This window comes from Purpureocillium lilacinum (genome assembly GCF_023168085.1).
Source record: "Purpureocillium lilacinum CBS 284.36 DNA, scaffold_3, whole genome shotgun sequence".
In the NCBI taxonomy this organism is placed as follows: domain Eukaryota; kingdom Fungi; phylum Ascomycota; class Sordariomycetes; order Hypocreales; family Ophiocordycipitaceae; genus Purpureocillium; species Purpureocillium lilacinum.
The window spans coordinates 824,957-844,828 of NW_027072113.1; the positions used below are offsets into that span (position 1 = coordinate 824,957).

At 53.8% G+C, this 19,872-nt stretch overlaps 3 protein-coding genes across 3 annotated transcripts; all 3 read right to left on the reverse strand.

Annotated features, from left to right (window-relative positions):
• Positions 1-11,343: 11,343 nt before the first annotated feature.
• PLICBS_004084 (uncharacterized protein) lies at positions 11,344-11,637 on the reverse strand (the record flags this gene model as incomplete). Its single annotated transcript, XM_065600389.1, has 1 exon — positions 11,344-11,637. A coding segment is annotated over one exon (294 nt), but the record flags the coding sequence as incomplete, so codon positions are not given.
• Positions 11,638-14,140: 2,503 nt separating this feature from the next.
• Positions 14,141-14,377, reverse strand: PLICBS_004085 (uncharacterized protein; the record flags this gene model as incomplete). The annotated part of the gene is made up of 1 exon (XM_065600390.1): positions 14,141-14,377. One exon carries the CDS (start codon positions 14,375-14,377, stop codon positions 14,141-14,143), a length of 237 nt encoding a protein of 78 aa, XP_065456462.1.
• Positions 14,378-14,380: 3 nt separating this feature from the next.
• PLICBS_004086 (uncharacterized protein) lies at positions 14,381-15,482 on the reverse strand (the record flags this gene model as incomplete). Its single annotated transcript, XM_065600391.1, has 3 exons — positions 14,381-14,885; positions 15,023-15,031; positions 15,097-15,482. 3 exons carry the CDS (start codon positions 15,480-15,482, stop codon positions 14,381-14,383), a joined length of 900 nt encoding a protein of 299 aa, XP_065456463.1.
• Positions 15,483-19,872: the final 4,390 nt, after the last annotated feature.

Sequence of the window (19,872 nt, forward strand, 5' to 3'; positions counted from 1 at the left end):
ACAAGAGTAGACGGGCCGGTGTGGTGCAGCATTGACCGAGTGCATTGAAGATAACTGCAGGCAGTCGATTGTTGTGTGAGGAGTGCACGATATCCTGAAGCTTCTTAGAAAACGTTTGCGTCTGAGGCGTAGCACCTGCCTGCCGTCAGCTGCACTCGTGGTGGGGCGGGCTGACCAGTGTGCGACGATAGGTCATGGTTGCACCCTGCTGCAACAGAGCTAGAAGTGGTCTTTGTTGGCTAGGTAAGTCGGACGGCTTTGCAGTGGCCAGTGCGATAAGGACCATTGCGGGGTGGCTGCAACAACAAAACAGCCGTGTTCCAGCACCAGGCAGTTGCTCATTCCCTAATTACATGTTGACATATTACTTAAAGGCGCTGGACAGCCAACACTGCCCGTCATTTCCCGCTGCTCCTTAAATACACCCTCACACCACACAATAACTTTACGAGTACCAATAAGCTAATGCCCATGCAAGAAGTGCCGAGCCTTTCGTGAGCCGTTCTCTATCGCCCTCATGCTCTACACGATTATCGTGTGATCCAGTTTCACAATTCGAAGCTGACCTGCTAACCAGCCCACATCGCGTCTCTGGATGGGCCGCTAAACCGCCTCGCAAATATACGGGCGTGAGCTTTTGACTACACGGGCGTGAACAGCATCAGGGCTGTGGAGACGGATCAATGCAGCTGCGGCCAAGCAGCGGAGAAAGTTGAGCATTTCCTCTTTCGGTGCAGACGGTGCGGAGAGGGAAGGCATGATACGATGCAAGCGGACCAAGATCGGAAACTTGTCTTTCTTCCTGGGAGGCAAGTCTGGGTCGGATGGCGAGAGATGGAAGCCCGACATGGCTGCTGTCCGAACGACGATTAAGTTCGCAATGGCAACAGGAAGGCTAGAGACAGACAGATGAACAGGAACAGGCGAACCTGCGATGAATGGGACTAGTGGACTGGTGTCAGGGCGTAACATCCTAGCCGCGCAACCTCGCACTGACCGACCGAGTTAGCTCCAGCTGCCGAGGATGGGATGCTGGGCACCCTGAGGGGATGACCTCAGGGAGGGACTGTCAGTTCGCGCAATGAGGCTGCAGGTGCAAAGGAAGGAAACATATATCGGGCTTTAGGTGTACGGCCTTAGGGTAGAATGAGCAAATAGCGCACCATTATGGCCCTTTAGGGATAACCCCTCCGGGCGTAAATAAAGTACATTACATTGCATTGCCTTTTTCTTTTCCTTTTTGCATGGCCGATCGAAGAATTTTGCCAGTGGCAGAATGCCTAGTTACGAAGTCAATTGGGACCATGCAACGATTTTTGGTGGGCTGTTGAGAGCTCACCTGCGATGCGTGTCCTGACGATTGTTAAGTAGTCGCACTAACGTGAACAAGAGACGGTTCCGCCCAACTAAGCCCACTTTCTCTCGGTGCTGCCATGGGGGATGAGCCAGCATGACGCCGTGGTCCCAAGCAGGCGTGGCATGTAACAGCTCAATCATATCAGCCATGGCCCTAGCGATGAGAGCTATGACATGAGGAAGACAGTTGGCGAACGTGCTTGTGGGGATCCTGTGCAGCACCTAAGCTTATACGTAGGCTGCGCTGATCAGGCAGCAGCGGCCCTTCACATCTGCAGACGCAGCGGGCAGCCAGACTGGAGGGCCATCGGGGTAAGTACCAACGTACACACGGCCATACACACACATGTGGCACAGTGATATCGCTGCATTGGGCTTCAATGAGTGAAATGGATGGGTCAAAATGATCTTGTTTGTTGTTGCGTTGAATCACTGGCGCTTAGGGTCTCATCCGAGGGTACGTAGAATTACCGACTACAGTCACCCATTAGAGAAGAACCGAGCATTCCTTTGCCCAAGTTCATCCTACTCAGTTGTGTTTCAGTTGCGGTCACATCGACACAGAAGACAGTCGAGCCCACAATGCCTCGCGAGAGCATTGAGACTCTCAATGCGTACCAGTTACCAAAGGTGCCAGTCCAGCCATACAAGGTGGGGTGGCAGCCTGGCATTTCTAAACCGGATCTTCCTTCTGATCGCGACATCCACTTACTTCCAGAAAACCACGATGCGCCAGGGTTGGCGGCGTCCTAGATACACAACAGCCAGAAGGCGAATGCGTTTGTGGTGGACTTTGCATGCGCGTTTCGTCATCCGTCCGGAGTCAAGAAGGGAGCCGATTGTCTTGTCATACCATTTCTTGGTGCCCACCTGAGTCTGTATTGCCTCGTCCGCTACAGTAAAGATTGGCAGGAGCGAACCTCCGGGGCGACAAGACACTGTGACAAGACTTACTTTTGCCTGTGTCGCGATGGACACCCAAGCCGTGCGAGGGTCTCCCGGGCGCCCCGCTTTAAGGCCCAGGTAGAGTGCAGAACCAGTCATGTTTCAGAAGTGACATGCCACTAAAATGATCTGCGCCTAGTCAGGTGGCTTTCTTTACAAGCCTGCCTGCTCGAAGAGGACAAGGAGCGTGGACCTATGCCTATGGCTGGTCCAATCACTGAAATGGCGATCTTGGGGACCAGCCGTCCAGCGATGGATCGGGCCAACTCTCAGGTGCCTCCGGCATGCCCGGTTTTGGACTGACCTTTAATTTCAGCTTCACCGTGGCGTTGGTGTGTCTACATTGAAGGAGTGAAGCAAACCGCGCTACAAGCCCTGCCCTTGAGGTTGTACAGCGGTCCGTTGGTCGTGGGACTTCTCAATGTGCATTGACACAGTTCATTGCGGGCCTGCTCGTTAGTGTCGAACACAATCCCTCCCCTGCCATCTTCCACATCTGGCCGCTTGGGCGTGATATAACAAGTGCCATACCCATGAGAGCCCCCGAGCCCCTCCTTCTCTACGAATCAGTCCACGGCTGGTGCACGCCCACTCGCCATTCGTCTCATCGAATACTGATTGACGCCGTTGACGTGAGGCACTAACTACGAAGGATACCAGCACGGTAAGCTTAGGCCGTTCGGCACGCCAGAGCGCGACTGAAATAGCACCAGAAGCTGAAGGCTGCGTAGCCTGAATCAACTATGACCACGGAGCAACCATATTCGCATATTATATTTCTGACAGGACTATTGCCTGGGCGGGTTAAGAAACCCATGCTGAGCGGGAGGCTGCAAGACGAGACTTTTCAGACACTAGTAACCCGCATGCTAAGGCTTGGCTGGGAGTGTTCGGCTCTGCAATTCAGGTTACGGATGGAAAATGAGAGTTTTGATGCCGTGGCTGGCGACGACGAAGAGGTGGAAAGCGCTAAGAGGCGATTCACCGATATCATGTCAGCCCGAGATAACGGCGTGTCTCAGAGTGTGTGTTGGATATATGTCACGGCCAGAGCTGACAAGTGTGGCGGAGCATGTTACGAGCGTTGCGAGCGTTTCTGTCTAGATCAGTTACGGAATGGAGAACACAAATCGAACATCTCCATTTAGTCGTCGACAAGTGCCATTTTTTATCGATCTCCTTCCACGTTAGTGCAGCATGTTCTCTGCATTGTGGCAGGGCTGCAGATATGACTCCGGGCCCTCAGGCGCATGTGAAGAATACATTCCGTCCGTGAGGCCGGGACATCAGTATGGGAGCACGAACAGAAACTACTGCATTGCCGTGCCATGCGAGCCCCGATAAACCGCTTGGAGCTTGGTGACTGTGGCGCCTTGTGTCCGGACAGCGACATGGATCTGATTCAATGTCAATGAAGAGAATCAGAACCGAGTTTACCTCTGCCAGGCCTACCAAGGCGGGAAGATCAAGGATCACGCGAAAACTGCCGGTGGTTTCTACAAGTGCTGGCGAGGATAAGGAACATACGCCTGATAGCATGTATGGAGAGCCGAACTATAGATTGATCGCTTCACACAGCTGATCGCTCAGGACGATTCGCCGATTTAAGAAGAATTTAAAGGCCAAGCGACGGATGAGCCACGGGACTCGAGCACTGCTGCCTGGCCAGATGACCAAAATGTGAGGCGAATCCCTCGCAGAAGACTACGGGGAACGGGAGGTAAGAAAAACAAGCGAGAGACGCTAATAAGACCACTAGAACATGACTCAGGGCTCATCCAATCCTGAACCCGGCACTGTTCTCGCATGTGGGGCATCGTGGATCTGCCTTCTCTTAAACTGCTGCAACCCTGGGAAGTTAATCCAAATCTTCAGGCCATCTTGAGCGCCGCCGCACAAGTCGTCATCACACAGGGCACATCACGGACGTACGTGCAGCTGCACTCCAGCAAGCTTCGCTGAACCTGAACCATACGAACCATGCCCGCGAAGTGAATGAGGCACACCTATCGACCATCATGACTGCTTCCTCGAACATGGAATCGGAGCGCGGGACACCTCAATCCGATCCTGGGCAACATGAGTTGCGCCCGTCTTACCGAGGCAGGCTGCTTCAAACCTGTCCGAACGCGCAGCATTTACGCAGCAAGCATTCGCCTTCCCCAGGCCAGCAAGTTCCAAAAAGGGTCCGGTTCGTGGGAGTTCCCGCACACGACTCTGCCCCTGGCGACACGCGGCTTATCCGAGGACCCACCGAGCATTGCGTCGAAGATCAGCATAGCAGGCCAAGCGTTGCCACTGATGAACAGACGGAGTGGAGCGCAGGTCGGGTGCCCTTACGTTTAATGGATGAGGGGCGGGCCAGCCAGGGGCCTCTGCACAGGTCGGGTGTACTCCAAAATGCTAAAGTATGGCGAGGCATGAAGTATGAGCGAAAGACGCAGGGGCCATTTGCCGGTCGGCTGGTATCGCAGGGCACGATCATCACCATTGACGGAGAGGAATATGTTGAGTACCGCGTGTTGATCAAGCCTGTTTTTGACTCTCATTATCTCTTCAGGGGCGGTTCGTGAGTCTCGCTGCCAATAAATACGCCGTGAAGCAGCTGGCTTCGTTATGCTGGTATCGGTGGTTCCTGGACGCTCCAAGAGCTGGCGCCAGAACAAGGTCCTGGAGGTTGAACTTCAGCTGCTACGGAAGACGCAGATTGGCGCTGTTTCTACAACTTCCTCGCCATTCTCAACACCTACTGGTAAGGTAGCCGTTACAACTGGATCCCAGTTTCCGGCGGCATCAAGGTCAATGGCGGTGTGCTTTCTCAAACTTGCCAGCTAACTTGCACCTGCTTAGGATTCGACGACAACCACTTCAACGCGAGCGGAAGTTCTGTGATGGCAAGCCCAGAAGTATCCCCACTATCCTCAAACACCGACTGCCCACCTTTTCCGGGGATTGGCCAACATAGAGGGTTGTGAGGCGGGCAAAAGTCAGTGACGATTGTCCACTTCTTGCCGCACTCCAACGCTGCGGAGGCTGTCTGTTTCGTCATGAACTGGTGACGCAGCATCCCAAGTGGCTTTGCGGTCATCAAGCATGGCTTCCACAAATAAGTCCAAGGGGCTGGGGTTGGGGTTGGCTGTGGGTTCCAGTAGCGATTGCCCCCTCCAGAGCTGGACATGGCCATAAGTGGCCTTGCATGGGCTTTCTGCAGAAGGCGAGGGCCGCCAGGAACCGGCAGACGCAGCTTGTGGGACTTCCATGACGTTTTCTCTGTGGTGTGAGGGTAGTTGGGGGAATGGCGGCGGTTGTCCACAGGGTGGCGATCAACTCAACGTCAATCCCGAGGTTGTCAACCAGATTGACGTCAATCAACTCAACCCAACTCAACGGAGCTTGTTCTTACTAATCAACCAACTCAATATCCTCATAATATTGAGTTGAGTTGCGTTGATGAGTTGATTGGAACTGACTGAACCCGATTTCCCAGGGCCTGGTGCCGGGTAGCTGCGGGCCTGGATCGCGAAGTCGGTGCATGTTAGTGGGTACTTTGGTAGCACCAAAATCTGCAGTTAGTTTATGTATTGCAGAACATGCCTTAACGTGTCACTGTCATCACGCGTCAACGCGTCGCGACATGCTCGTCGCTCACTCTGCTGCTAACATCCACCGGCCTGGCCTCCCTCCACGGCCCGCTTCTACAGCGCTTACTTGCCTAGGCTCAACATAACCCAACGTTCATCTTTGGGACAATGTCTTTCGCTATTGCTTCTCCGTTATCGCTGGCCCCACCGTCACCAGCTCCATCAACACCAGAGCCGTCAACGCCAGCCGGGGCCCGTGCCAGCTGCCAGACGAAGACCGACTGTTCCGCCACTTCCGCCGCTACACGTGGTCCCCACGAAGCAAAAATACAAAATCCTGGGTATGGGAGTACGGCTTCGATATCGAGAAGGATTCAGAGCGGCGTTAGGTTTGCAGATTGTGCATCCAAAGAGACGCGCCGAAGCCCGGTAATGTACTTGCATTTCGCATTCAGAGCGCTGAACGATATCTCTGGGACCAGCATAAGATTCAAGACCCGTCTGGAAGAAGTTCTGCACCGGCTTCTTGAAGAAGCCGTCGAAAGGATACCGGTCGATAGATAACAAAGGTTTTCAACCTCGATTTGGCCGCACCCCGACACCGAGCAATAGCAAATCGCTTTATCAAGAGCTTCGATAGGCATATCTTCCAGCGTCTGGTTGTCCAATGGCTTGTCGAGAGCAATATGTCCTTCCGAGAATCCGAGAATCAGAGGCCGCGAGCCACTTTTGGGTACCTCAGCCCATCTGTTGTGCGCCGACGCTCGCGTCGGTAGTGGGCCGAGGGGATGGTCAACCAGTCAACGCAACCTCAACCAAACTCAACACAGGGGCGAGGTTGATCAACTCAACGGAGGAAAAGCTTATTAAGCCGTCAACTCACTCAATCGAAGGCTGAGGTTGAATTGATTGCGTTGATCGCCACCCTGGTTGTCCACTTCAAGCCAATATCGGGCCGCTACTACCACCCCTCCCCCACCGCGTGGCTGGTCAGCTTTGGCCTTGCTTGACCTCCTGCAAAGCCATCAGAACTCATCTGGAACCGGACGATGCAGTTAAGTAGGGAGCTTGTGGCCTTCAAGCATGGCTTCTAGAAATGCGAGTACCGCGCGGCAAGCTTTAGCAGTGGGGATTATTGTAGTTTCCCGTGGTTGTGTGGCTGAGGTCATGGAAGTTCTCTTATTGCCGCCGTGTGGTGCTATTTCCACCCTCGACCGGGCTGCAGGTACAGTACTGTAGTCTACAATATGGCCGCTTGCGAGCTGACGCCCCCTGCCTGCATCAGGACAGGAGACTGGTTTGTGTCTTTCGATGTCAATGGCGTTTCAAGTCTCTCCAACTGGACAGCTGGCCGCCTTCGGACGCGGCAGCAGTTTACCGCACTAGATCTGCACATCCAGAATCAGGTCCTGTGACTCCATAAAGTCCTGCATAGAAATGGACACACCTCCACGTAGGGATGTCGAGAAGGTGACACGACCTGTAGCAGCCAATGACACGCACAGACTGGACGGCAGGAAGCGATAGACGCTGCAGACGAGATGTGACCTGACGACGTCAAGAACCCGACTTTCAGCTGCGGCGTAGCGTGCATCTGAAGAATGTGCCACGGCCGCGTGTGCTGCAGTGATCTGCTTGTCAAGCTTTGGACAATGTCCGCTATTGCCATAGTCGACAGTTAGACGGCACAAACCCCGGCGCTGCGTCTCGGCACAGGCTCCACGTCAGCGAGCGGCATGTCTGGAACCGGACGACGCCGTCCACATGAAGGAATTGGACGAATAAATGGCATCTTGTCCGTCTTCGCGCCCTGCATGGCGGCCTTCGTCCGGGTTGAATGTTGATGGCCCAGACGGACGATGTGGCCACCACCATTCCGCAATGATCTGCGCGGCAGAACTGGCCGTCGCCATGCAACCACGTTGCGAAGCTGACACGTACTGAAGCTGCCACACGCGACGCAAGAACTGGACGAAGTGCTTCCCCCCTACTTCGCAATGATCTGCACGGCAAGCTCTGGCTGCCGCTACGTACCAATGTCGGGAAAAAACCGACATGTACCGTAGCTGCCAACACGGAGCAGAAGAATTGGTCGGCGCACGCCTCTGCCCTTGGTGGTCTTCATGTGCAGGCATCGGACGAAGCGGGTCCCGGCCGCCGCACCCACTTCCATGTTTCACGTCACTAATCGACCACGTCAGGGAGCGGACGAAGTGAGATGCAGGCAAATTGTCACACACTTAGGTAGGAAAACCGTGGGCAAAGGAATGCTTAATTTCTATCTGATACTGGCATGAAGCTGCTGTTCTTATACCTGTGCCATTGAGGCCGTGACATGACTCACTGTAGGCAACGGCGTCGTGCCTGCAGGCTGCACCTGTGCAGCCTGAAGCCATACCCGGTTGTTGGCCTTGACACCTGAGGCTCGTTCTTGCAACACTTGGGGCGGTTGACTGTCTTCTTGTGAAGGCATGACTGAAATGGAATCAGAAAGTGGGGCATCACTCGGTAGCGGTGAGATTGATTGGATGTCATCCATCATTATGTGGGACTTTGTTGCGGTTGAGCAAGCGCGTGAGTGAAGGCTTTTAGGCTTTTCTACCTTTCCGAAATTCTGAGCCGTGCGGGACATACTTGGCTCGGCGACCATGATGAAGTAGAGTTTTTGTGACTATGGGCATTGTTGACAGGGCCACAAAGGGCTCCGCGTTTAGATATGAGGACCATTAGGTGCGAAAAGTGAGCATTCTCGTGCAGCAACAGGAGTGGGATCGACGCCAATATGTGCCAGATCATTGGAAGGTCGGTAGAGGCCTTGCCTTATAGTGGCACCAGCAGCGCCTGGAAATGGATTCAGCCAGTTCCCTCGTCACAAAGATTGATAAGTGCGCTGTTCGTGTTTGAGCATCCAGTGTGGCATCCTCAGCGGCCAGCACTGAGCTGATCAGTGGCCAAAACCCTCAGACGTCGGTGTGGAGGGGAGCACCTGTCGCGCGAAAAGAAGGTACCAGCTCAGATAGTGATGGCGGAGTTTTTCGCGAGACGTAACGCGTACATGCACTTTGTGGCTGTATGCACACAACTCGCTGATGTGAGCTCTTATACATTGGGTCTGACGGGGGCCTCGGGTCGCGGAAGGATGGAGTGTTCGAGTGGCGCTCTGCTGGCGAAGGGACTATGAGAATATTTGGCGACTGGAGAACAGAGGAAGGAATGTGCTTGCGGTCAGTTCCTTTTGTGGCCTGCTGGGGGGTTCCAGAGCTGGGTCTCGCCCTCTGGCGCGCCATGCTGCCATTATCCAATTGGCCTAGTGACACACCTGCGGATTCATTGGTCGTACCGTTATTTCTGCAGGCCTAGTATCAATTGCAGAAGATGCGTTGACAAGCGTTCGTCGACAGACAAATCTGCGGAAGTCATAGCGATGTTGCCGGGACTGGGAGATCGGGCCCAGAAAGACGATGAACCTTATGTCGGATTATCCTCGAGGGCACAACCACCAGTTGGTTTGTTCAACACTCACACTGATATACCAGAGGACCGTCGCGCCGTGATCCCGTCAGGGGATGCGCTCTGGTCTTTGCCTCTGGATGACGATTTCGCGTACGTGGATCACAGATTCATGCTTAACGGCGTTGAATTGCTGACTCCTGCCTAGATCTGGCGAAATGTATTCGTCCGTGCGGGATCGCGGGATCTTTGCACCTTCGGTCGATCTATTTTGGCCAACAAGCAGCTTGCTTCCTTCAACAACGCAGCGCTGGCTCAACCTGTGGCTTTCACTCAGTCGCTTCTTTCAGCTATTGGCATGCCTTGGGGGATCTTTCACCAGGATCAAGGGATGTATGTCGTTGATTTCTATACCAAGGGTGGGAGCATTGGACAGTACCAGTCACTGCTTGTGGTGATTCCCCACTACGACTTCGTGTTCGCCGTCCTTACAACCGGATCAGAATCTAGACTCTGTTAGGACGCATTCGAGACAATTCGGAAGCATCTGATACCCGCGCTGCATAGACTAAGTTGGCGTCAAGCGAAGGCGACATTGTCAGGCCTCTACACCGGCCAAAACGGCAACCACAGCCTCGCAATTTCGAGAGATGAGCTGTGCCGTTTATCTCATTACACTGCACCATGCTGGCTTCGCGCATGAACTCGACTATCGCCTAAAGGAAGCGGGCTTCGGTGATGCACACGTGCCATCTTGGTCATCCGCTCCATTAGCCAAGAGACTCGCCATGAGAAAGCAGCTAGCCTTCGTCCACCTCCCATCCCCACCCAAGCAGTCTCCTTTCTCGCTATAGCAGCGAAGGTCTGTTTCATTTCCGACCGCTAGCTTACTCTCTCATTCCCTGCTAGTAATGCAACTTCCGCTCGTTTCCTGCAATGGTCCAGGTCTTCCCGCATTCGTGTAAGAACTCCCGTCTGAGTGTTGAGATTTTCTCAACACATTGGAAATCGCCTAACAGCGCCGCAAATTCCGTAGCGTCCAGGAGGCATTGCTCTACGCCTTCCATGCTGACCTTACGGCGGTGGACAGCGTTATGGCGGATGTTAGCTACAGACCGAAGAAGGATGTCCAGCGGTTTCGTCGGATTGATCCTGGCGGGGAGGAGATCTTTGATCGCCCGCAACTCGGTAATGAAGCGATTCAACTCCAACGATTCGGCGTGGTCCCATTGATGCTTCCGGAGCACCTGGCGGTCCAGCGCTTTGACTGCGAACGCATAACAAGAACGCTCCAGGATGTGCTGTAAACGAGTCAAAACGCGCGTGCTGGTACGTCGCGTTGAGGCAGAGAGTGTTGACTGTGACGAGTCTTCATGTTTTGAGACAGGACGAGGGCCTCGTGCTACGTGGCCGACGGCCGGACCCATTAACCCGATGCTCTCTCTTTGGGAAGCAAGAGACTCGACGAACTCCTCTCTTGACTCTGCGTGATTGCTGGGGCAGGGATTATTCGTTGGCGATGGTCCAGCAACGTCGGTAAGAATACATGGAGGTTTGGCAGCTTTGATTCTGTTGGCGCTGGCCGCCTCGGGTTTGGAAGGGACTTGTGCTTCCTTAACGTCGTCTTTGAACGGTGTTATCGACAAGAGTGGCCGTGTGCTTCTGGCCGATCTTCCTCCCTCCATGGTTGATTCTCCCGACGGACTGAGCAATACGCTAGATGGATTTATTTCGCCCAACCACTACTTCAGCTGATTAGCATTGCCATCATCTCGCATCACATAGTCGTTCAGTGCTAAATGTGTAACTCACTGAGAGTTTTGACGTCCGATAATCAAAAGCCCATTGCCAGTGCAGCGCGCCCTCACCCTCGGCGGCGTTTGCACACACATGGTCGACTGTTGCACGCCCTACAACGCTAACGACATTGATAATATCCACTAGAGTGCTGTTAGCCACCGCGAGGCAACTCAAACACATACGATGGTCACTGGTGTTAGCTGTCACTCACTGTGATTAGATGCTATTAGCTCGTTTTGGCTGTAGCCCGCCACCTGCTCGGGTACCGGCCTTTGATCAGCAGCACTCTTGGGAGGCAGGTCATCCGCAGAGTACATCCAGTAGACGCGCGCATAGACATGGTGCTCGTCCAACGCTCTGATCTCAAGAACCCTTGCCACCCAGAGTCCTTTGAGGCCAGCCCTGTCCGATTGATCTGGATCTTCATTCGCACGCTTTTGCCGCTCGACCGTCGTGTCATTGGCGACGTAAACGAAATCGTCGCTATAGTACTTGACGTTATTGACTACACTCCGTTAGTTGTGTTTGATACTTGAGGGGGACTACATTCGGGGAAACTGACGAAAAAAACTCTTGTACCGTGTCATGTCGAGCCATCCCTTCAGTGGTTCGATGCGGTATGACACATCCATCCTCTGCGTGCGGGAGTCTCCGCTGGGCCCAAATGGCCATTCTTGTGGCCGCGTCTGCACCAATCCTTTCTCACCCTGTGTGACGTTGCGCTTACGTTTCTTGCCAGTCACTTGACTGTGAATGAGTGGTAGGATGTCGCTCACGGTGAAAGGACAAGGAGCATAGGTGTCCACGTTCGGTGAAGGGGAGTGTCCTTTTGCGGGCATGGTTGGTGCGGCCCCGTGATAGAACACGTCTGAATCTGTCACACTTAAGTCGCCGGTGGCCACGTACTCGTGTCCGGACCCGCGTCGCCTCTTTGGTTCGCGATGTACGTGCGGGATTGGATTGTTATTTTTCTGTCACCCTCAAGAAACCCATACGATGGACAGGGGGCACGTGACCGGGTGGCTATTTGTGGGTACTGGGTGGGTTAACCTGTGACCTGTTAACGCCAGGGTGATTTAATGGGCGACAAGTACGGCGGGAGGCTTGGTGGTGCCCGCCACCACAATGCGTCCACTAGTGCTCGTCATCGAGTATAGAGTATACCCCTCCCATTATGAGGGAATTCGCCGTCTGTGCAAGACGTCTCCGAACAAGGGTGGGGGGGGAGCAGAGCCTCTTCTCTCGACCGCCGCTTCGCTCCGTCGGGCCGTGACGGTGTTTTCTCGCCCTGTCACTCTCGAGATTCGGCGCGCCACGCAACGTGGCCTCGCGTCTGCCGCGTCCATGCAAGCAAGGCGCACTTCCGGGAGCCGCCCTGGTACGTACCCCTTTTGGGGGAGGGGGGCGGCTTGGGAGGCGACTGCTTTCTTGTTCGTCTTACCTATTTCTTCTTCCCTTGTCTTCTTCCTTTCTTTCGCGGCGGCGCATGTCGCGATGACAGAGCCGCCTACTTTTGCAGGGCCCAAGCACCGTGGCGCCTGCCGGTCCCCTGTAGTCAAGCCTTAACGCTCCGCGGCAACAGTGTTCTAAGGATGCGCACGCAGCCACAGGGTGGGACAGGTGGTAAGTCAATCGCTTTGCCAGTCTAGTAGCATAGTCCGTACAGGTTCTGGCGGGTCTCTCAGAGGCGAGATCTCGCCACGGAGAATTTGCCGACTACCACGAGCGTTTCAATCACGACGACGCACGTCTTGACTGCTCATGCAGACGATGCAAAGCGCCAGAGCACCTTTCTACTGCAGGAAGATACCGCCACGGCTCCGGATGAGGCTTGCTCCTCCCTCACTGGCCGAAGCGATTCACCATGCAGTAGGCAAGGGCTTTAAGCCTTCGTCGAGATGACGTCGGAAAGCTCCTTCTTCCAAAGGATCTGTCCACGCCATTAGGCGACTGCCATTCGTTTTCTTTCTCTCTTTGTTTGCCCCCGCGTTGTTTCGAATTTTGGTCTATGGTCAAGCGAAGGGCGTTGACCCGCCCTGCGCTTGGCCGAGGCCCTCCACTCTGGCTGCGAGGCGCAGCCGGAGAGGAAACGCCGTCCCAGACTCATCGTAAACGATGAGCATAGACTGCGACAGGCAGTCGCGTGCAACTCCGAATCCCGCTGACGGGTGCGAGGCTCCGACCAGACATCCCAACAAGCAGTACTGATTGATAAGGCCCGTACTGAAAACTGATTGATTAACCCTTACTTTACTGATACTGATTGATTAGCTTATCAGTAAGTGCCAAGAGATGAAGTAGTTGTGATCCCAGGGCGATCATCGTGCCTCCCGCTTGATAGCAGTCACCCCTGGCGAAGTACATGCACCTCACGAATAAGGTCGTTGTCGCACATAGAGCAAACTTCATATTGCATAACATCTGCACTGAGAATATTTGCCCGCGGAAGCCGATGCTATAATCCGTGTGTTAAGGCCGAGCGCCTGCACGCATTGTGCTTTGACTTTGGTTGAGGTCAAAGCTCAAACACTGGTTGCATATATTTGCACACCAGCTTCAATTACAGGGACTTTGCACCACAAAGCAAATATTTCCTTTGTGTATAAAGAGCAGCGCACTGTCGTGCGCTTGCAGATAGCTCTTCAAGATAATTCTCATCAATTAACACGATGCCAACTGTGATCCCTGTGGAGCCAATTGTCTGACATTAATATGCGTCCTGAGCTTTACTCGTCAACACAGTTCGAGTCCAGTGACAATCGGTCCGCCGCGATGTCTTCGCCCGTCTTTGTCCCACCCGCTGTCACATGTACAACGTCGCCTAGTCGGGGCTAGGATTTCTCCGGCCCGTCAACCCTCGGGAAGCTGCCCTCCGCAGTCACGGGCACAGTCGCGTCAACCTTCCTCCAGCCGCCCACCCCCTTGCCCTCGAATGCAGCCCTCTGAATCTGGAAGACATTGTCCATCAACCACAGCAACCGCCGCTCCTCCCCCTTGTGCAATATCGCCTACGCCGACCCGACGATCTTGTCAAGTGTCAAACTCACAACCGCCACAGAGGCCCCCAGCGCAAGCAACACTAACATGCCCTTCATGTCAAAGTTGCGCACGCCCGTCACGCCTCTGACGCGCTGCGCCTGACAGTCGTCCTGCACCGCCCAGTCATCGCCAACGTCGACAAAGTACTGCTGCACCTCCTCGAGCGCGGGTCCCGTCACAAACTCGACCATGCCGCGCTGCACCATGGCTTACCCGGTAGAGAACCACCGCCCTACTTCGCGCCGCCACTGGTTGACAGGCAGCTTAGCGTACTGACTACCGTCGAGGACGCTGCGCGCGGCATCTATGGGCTTGCTAAGCTTCCACGCAATGTCAAAAAGGCTCGTTTCGAGCAGCGCCGCGCGCAGGCGGACCCAGGTGCTGTTCTGCCGTGGACTCAATGCCATCTTCTGCGACAAGGCGACCTGGTCAACGGCAAGGGTAAAGTTGGCGCACTGATCTACAGCGGCGCCAGGCAGGCTGCGATTGCACCGCTGGTGTACCTCCTCGCAGGCCATGATGCGCACGAAGTGGAAAGGCTCCCACAGCTCCACTGGGCCGTCGCTTGTGTTAGCTAGGGTGGACTCATTAAAGCTGTTGGATTTCAGGAACCACATGTCGTAAACGGGCGCGTAGTATCGCAGATAATCGGTGATGAGGAAGAAGAGGGAGATCTTAGCGTCGGTACGGTCGAACATGGTGGAGTTAGGTTTTCTGCAAGGGTCGAGTTAGCTTCAATGTGTATGAACCTTTGTGCCCGAAGAGCAGTTGCTCCCATGAGATCTGTCCCGTGGCTCGCAAAGGGAAGATATAAATACCATGTAACTTTGAGACCCGGGGTAGGGTCGTACTCAAACGACCTAGAGGGGCTCAGGAGTCAGAGCTTTATACAGCGAAAGACGGTACTGAGACGGGGTGTTGATACGCAAGGCGGTAGTCTCCGACCCGGAACCGGTTAATGACCCCGTATTCAAATGTGTAATTTGTTCCCAGTATGTAGTTGTGGCCGTAGTAATACTCGAACTGGTACCCAAGTGCCAGGGCTTCGGATTTGTTGTAGAATGCATGCGTGCCTTCCAGAGGCGCACATGTGGCAATCCTCCGGTACTCGATGGTGTCTTTCGGCTCGGCGTTCACGCCCAGGTGGTCATTGGAGTTGATGAAGCTGCTATCCATGACGACAGGCGTCGTGTTGGGCTTAATGCACAGCGCATTCTCGAGGACTGGGCAGCCGCCGTTGCGGGCGGTCCAGTTCAGCCGCGGCACCGGAAGCGGCCACATAGAGCTGGGTCCGGATCCTGGCTGTAGCATGGCCGCTCGTACGTGGCCGCCTCCTCCAGGCGGTTTCCGTAGTAGACCTGCCATACCGACGCCTTCTCCGAATTTCGCGTAAGGTTCGCCGTCACAGGGTAGACGACGCCGCAGAGCCCGCTGCCCACGAGGTAGTTATTCCCCGACGACGTCCAGATGTAGGACACAAAGAGCTGGGCCGCCGACCACGCGACCAAGGAAGCAAGGGAGGAGAACACCAGGACGAACGATCGCGCAGCCGTCCTGGTTGTCCCGAGGAGACGGTACCACGCCCCGGCGAGACTGAGCAAGGATGTTGTCTGCACACACAGACTGGAAAAGAGTGAATGAACTTGTTCATCTTAAGCTACAGAAAGTAGTGGAAGGCTGCGTCTCATATAGACGAAGCTGGCAAGTGTCGACAGCGTCACAGAACCTTCTAGAAGCATCCGTCCAACACAATTGTCTGGCATCATAGTAATTGATGAGAATTATCTTGAAGAGCTATCTGTAAGCGCACGACAGTGCGCTGCTCTTTATACACAAAGGAAATATTTGCTTTGTGGTGCAAAGTCCCTGTAACTGAAGCTGGTGTGCCAATATATGCAACTAGTGTTTGAGCTTTGAACTCAACCGAAGTCCAAGCACAACGCGTGCAGGCGCTCGACCTTAACACACGGATTATAGCATCAGCTTCCGCGGGCAAATATTCTCAGTGCAGATGCTATGCAATATGAAGCTTGCTCTATGTGCGACAGTGAGGTACCTTCCGTGACGGACAGGTACTTGAGCATACGTGGCCCCACTCTGTAAGTCGTGTGCCCTTGGAGCCCAAGCTGATTTTACCCCACCGCCGCGGAAGCAGTCCGAAAACCTAGTAGGTCTGGTGCAGCTTTGCTTTGCCCCTTCTGGCGTCAGCAGCGGCACAGTCAAATAGGCAGACGACGATCCCTGACTACGGATGCTCCCGCGTTAGTAAATCTTGACTCTGAGAGGCAAATCATGCAGGCAGCAAGGGTGTGACGACCTCGGTACTGTCCGCAAAGTGCAACACTCGCCAACATATGATCGTGCCAGAACTTGTAAACAGCTGTGGATAAATCGAGGCTAAGGACGAAAGGTCTGCGTTCGGAGCCGCTGCGGGGAGCCGCGGAGCGCAGGTGGGAATCCCATGTGAAATGCCAACGTACGACGCCTGGTACCTGCATAGATGGCATGGTCGGTCAAGATAAAGACGTGTGCCAAAAGCATCAGAGGGCGTTCGAATCTCATCAGCACGGCGCTACGAAGACGTATAGCTGTGCCTACACACCCTCCTGGAAGAACTAGGACGTATTATTGGCATCAGGCTGCCACGACTGCGCAACTGTCTTCGCAGACTAAGTACAGCGCAGCGTGGTATGTGCCGCAGTGGGCAAGCTACAGAGGTGATAGGGCATGGTCTGTTCCAATGCATCGATGTAGACATGTGGGGACGGAAACACCTCGTAGCGTGCGGAAGGGGCCACAGCTGCGTGGGATAAGGATCGGCGTGAACCGTGCTATGTGCAGTCGTTGTGGCAATGGCAGATTTACCATAAGGAAGACGCGACACAGACCTGCGTCCCAGAACACCCGTATTTTTAGTGCAGCCATATGTAGTAGCACAATCAATCTCGACTTTGGAAGGTCGTGGCCCAGTTGGTCGAAGTGGTATGTCGAACACTTGTAAAACTTGGCCTTCAAGCACCAGGCATGGAATCAACAGCAGCTTGGCGGCGGCGCGTAGAGGTTCGGCGGATTTGTTGCACGACTTGGGCTTTCATTGAGTGGGATTGCCCGTCACCAAACTAAATGATTTTAGGCGAAGGTTTAATACTACATTCCTCTACGTTGGATAGAGTAAAGCAATCCACACCAAAAGGTGGCTTGGACGAGCATGATTTGGCCACCTCTAGGTACATCTCCGCGGCAGAGGAGCAACCTAGTTCGCATTGGCTAATTGAAAGGCTAATAGAAACTGGTCTAGCATAACTATTGGACCCTATTGGACGCCCGACTGCATGGCTTATTGTCATCCTGGCATCATTTCGACAAGTTGCCGTACATCACACATCACCCCCGCCTTTGCACATTATACCCCGGCGCTAACCGCCAAACAATATGTTGCTTCTGGATCAAACTGAGATCAAAGTGGGATTTATAAGACTGGAAAGTGCTAGAAGCCTTCACCCCTTCAATAGCTAATGAGTGCAACACTTCGTTGAGCTCATCTCGATCTTTATCTATACCTCAATGACACATGATCGTACCCACGGTGTGTGGGACTGTCAATGCCGCCATGCAATCACTCCCATGGACCTGATAACAAAGCCAGGCGGACCGTTGCAAAGTTCTGAAGGAACGTGTAAAACTACAATTTAACCTGCCTGACTCACAGATCGGCCACTTGGAGGGCGTCACGTACCGACAGTGGTTTGAATCAAGCACAACGTCAGTTCCCAGATACAAAGACTTCTTCGCCGACACCCTATTCTCATGGACTTCGTGCCTGACCAACAGGGAGAGCTGTCTAGCAATGACTCGTTTTTGGTTGCTTTCGACACGCCACCACTGGGGAACTCTGGTCTACCCAATACAGTACATACCACGCTCGAGAGAAAATGGAAAACTTGCTCCAGTCACCGCCGCGTGGGCCAAAGAAAGGGCCATATGTGGATATTGTTCTTCGCAAGCAAACAGCTGAAACACGGAGAATCGGCTCATGCATCAGATGCGCAATGCAGCGGATACGTGTTAGTATGACCATGATGGGATTAATGGCTTGCAACATCATTTACGACGTCAACAGCTAACAGTTTGCACTAGTGCAACAGCGACCCCGAAGACCCCACGGGCAAATGTCTGACGTGTGAGAAACTACTAGGGTCGTCGAGGCGCCCATTCCCTTGTCTGAGATACAAGCTGGCCCACCTTCAGTTGGTCGACCCTGCCCAGCTTCGAGATTTTGACTGGCTCCGGGCCCAAAAGTGGGCAGCATTATATCCAGAAACAAATGCAGTAGACTGCTGGCAGAGCTCTGCTCGCGTTTTCCACAGCCTCAGTGAGAGGTGCATCGAATTACCTGTCTGGAAGTTTGCGGCCAATTCTCAATATCGCTACGACTTGGCTGTAGACTGGGGCTTACTGCGCACCACTCACACTGGGCTGAACAGCACGACAGATACGCTAGCGGACCTTCAAGCCATTGAGCAAGTTTGGGTCAATCACATTTTTGGTATCGCTGGCGATGTACTGAAGCGATATTCCGGTCCGCCTGATGAGCTCCTGGGTCGCACCTATCGCATGTCATGCCGGATGTACCAAGATCCAACAGCTTCGGCGGAATATTTGGGGCTACTTCGCCTGACATTCAAATTGTGGACCGCTGTACGACTTTCCACAGCACCTCTTTATGTTGCAAACGCAGGACACTATGCTATTGACGATATCGCGTGCGACTCTCCTCCAAAGCACACGCCAAAGATCGCTATTCCACCATGTTTGAATGCCCAGTTACGGTTTGCCTTGATGCATCATATCCAAGGGACAATTAGGCGCAAACTCCTGGGCAGGCTGCAAGCTACGATGGTGAGGAATAGCAAGACCGGATGGCTTGCTATTTTTCTTGTGACAGTTGCTCTGCTGCATAACATAACCCTTCTCCTACGCGACGATGCAATCGACATCCTCCGCCGGGAACAGAATGCAAGTAGTTTTTCCTATACCTTACCTGGTTCTGACGGACTTGCCCTCCTCAGGACGATGCTCCACTTGCAGCCAAGAATAGGGCTAATAATAGCAGCTCTGTACCTCTATTGACGATGGCAAGGTGCTCAACGACGGTGAGAGTCAGATCAACACGTCAATAGTCTGTGTACAAACGTAAACTGATACCTAGTACTAGAGGCCAACATTTTGCTCGCCCATTTTCATTACTGCTCCAGACGTCACTTCTCATGGGCGGAAGACTGCAGCGACAGGTACCTCCGAGCGGCAATGACTTTAAACGATGAGCAAATTGAGTTCGTTCATTACTGCAGAGGCTTTGCAAAAGATCAGGGTGAGTCGTCTTGTGTATCTCCGGTCACCCTTAGATCCGTCTCCCCTTTCTCGCTCTCTATTAGCTTCCATACAAAATTCAGCATCACATATTGGCGCATGATGCTCAAGTGTTGATAGAAATCCAGTGGAGGCGCATCCGGGACGGTACTATGTACAAAAGCGACTACTACTACATAAGCCAGCTGTTTGAGAAGGATTGGTATCCGAGGGCGGTAGGGCCGTAGCGGGGTTATGAGGACATGTCAAGGTACAGACTTGTGGATAGTTGCACATGACCCGGTCGTTGCCTACAATGTCCCAGTTGCCTGAGGCGCCAGCACACATGTGA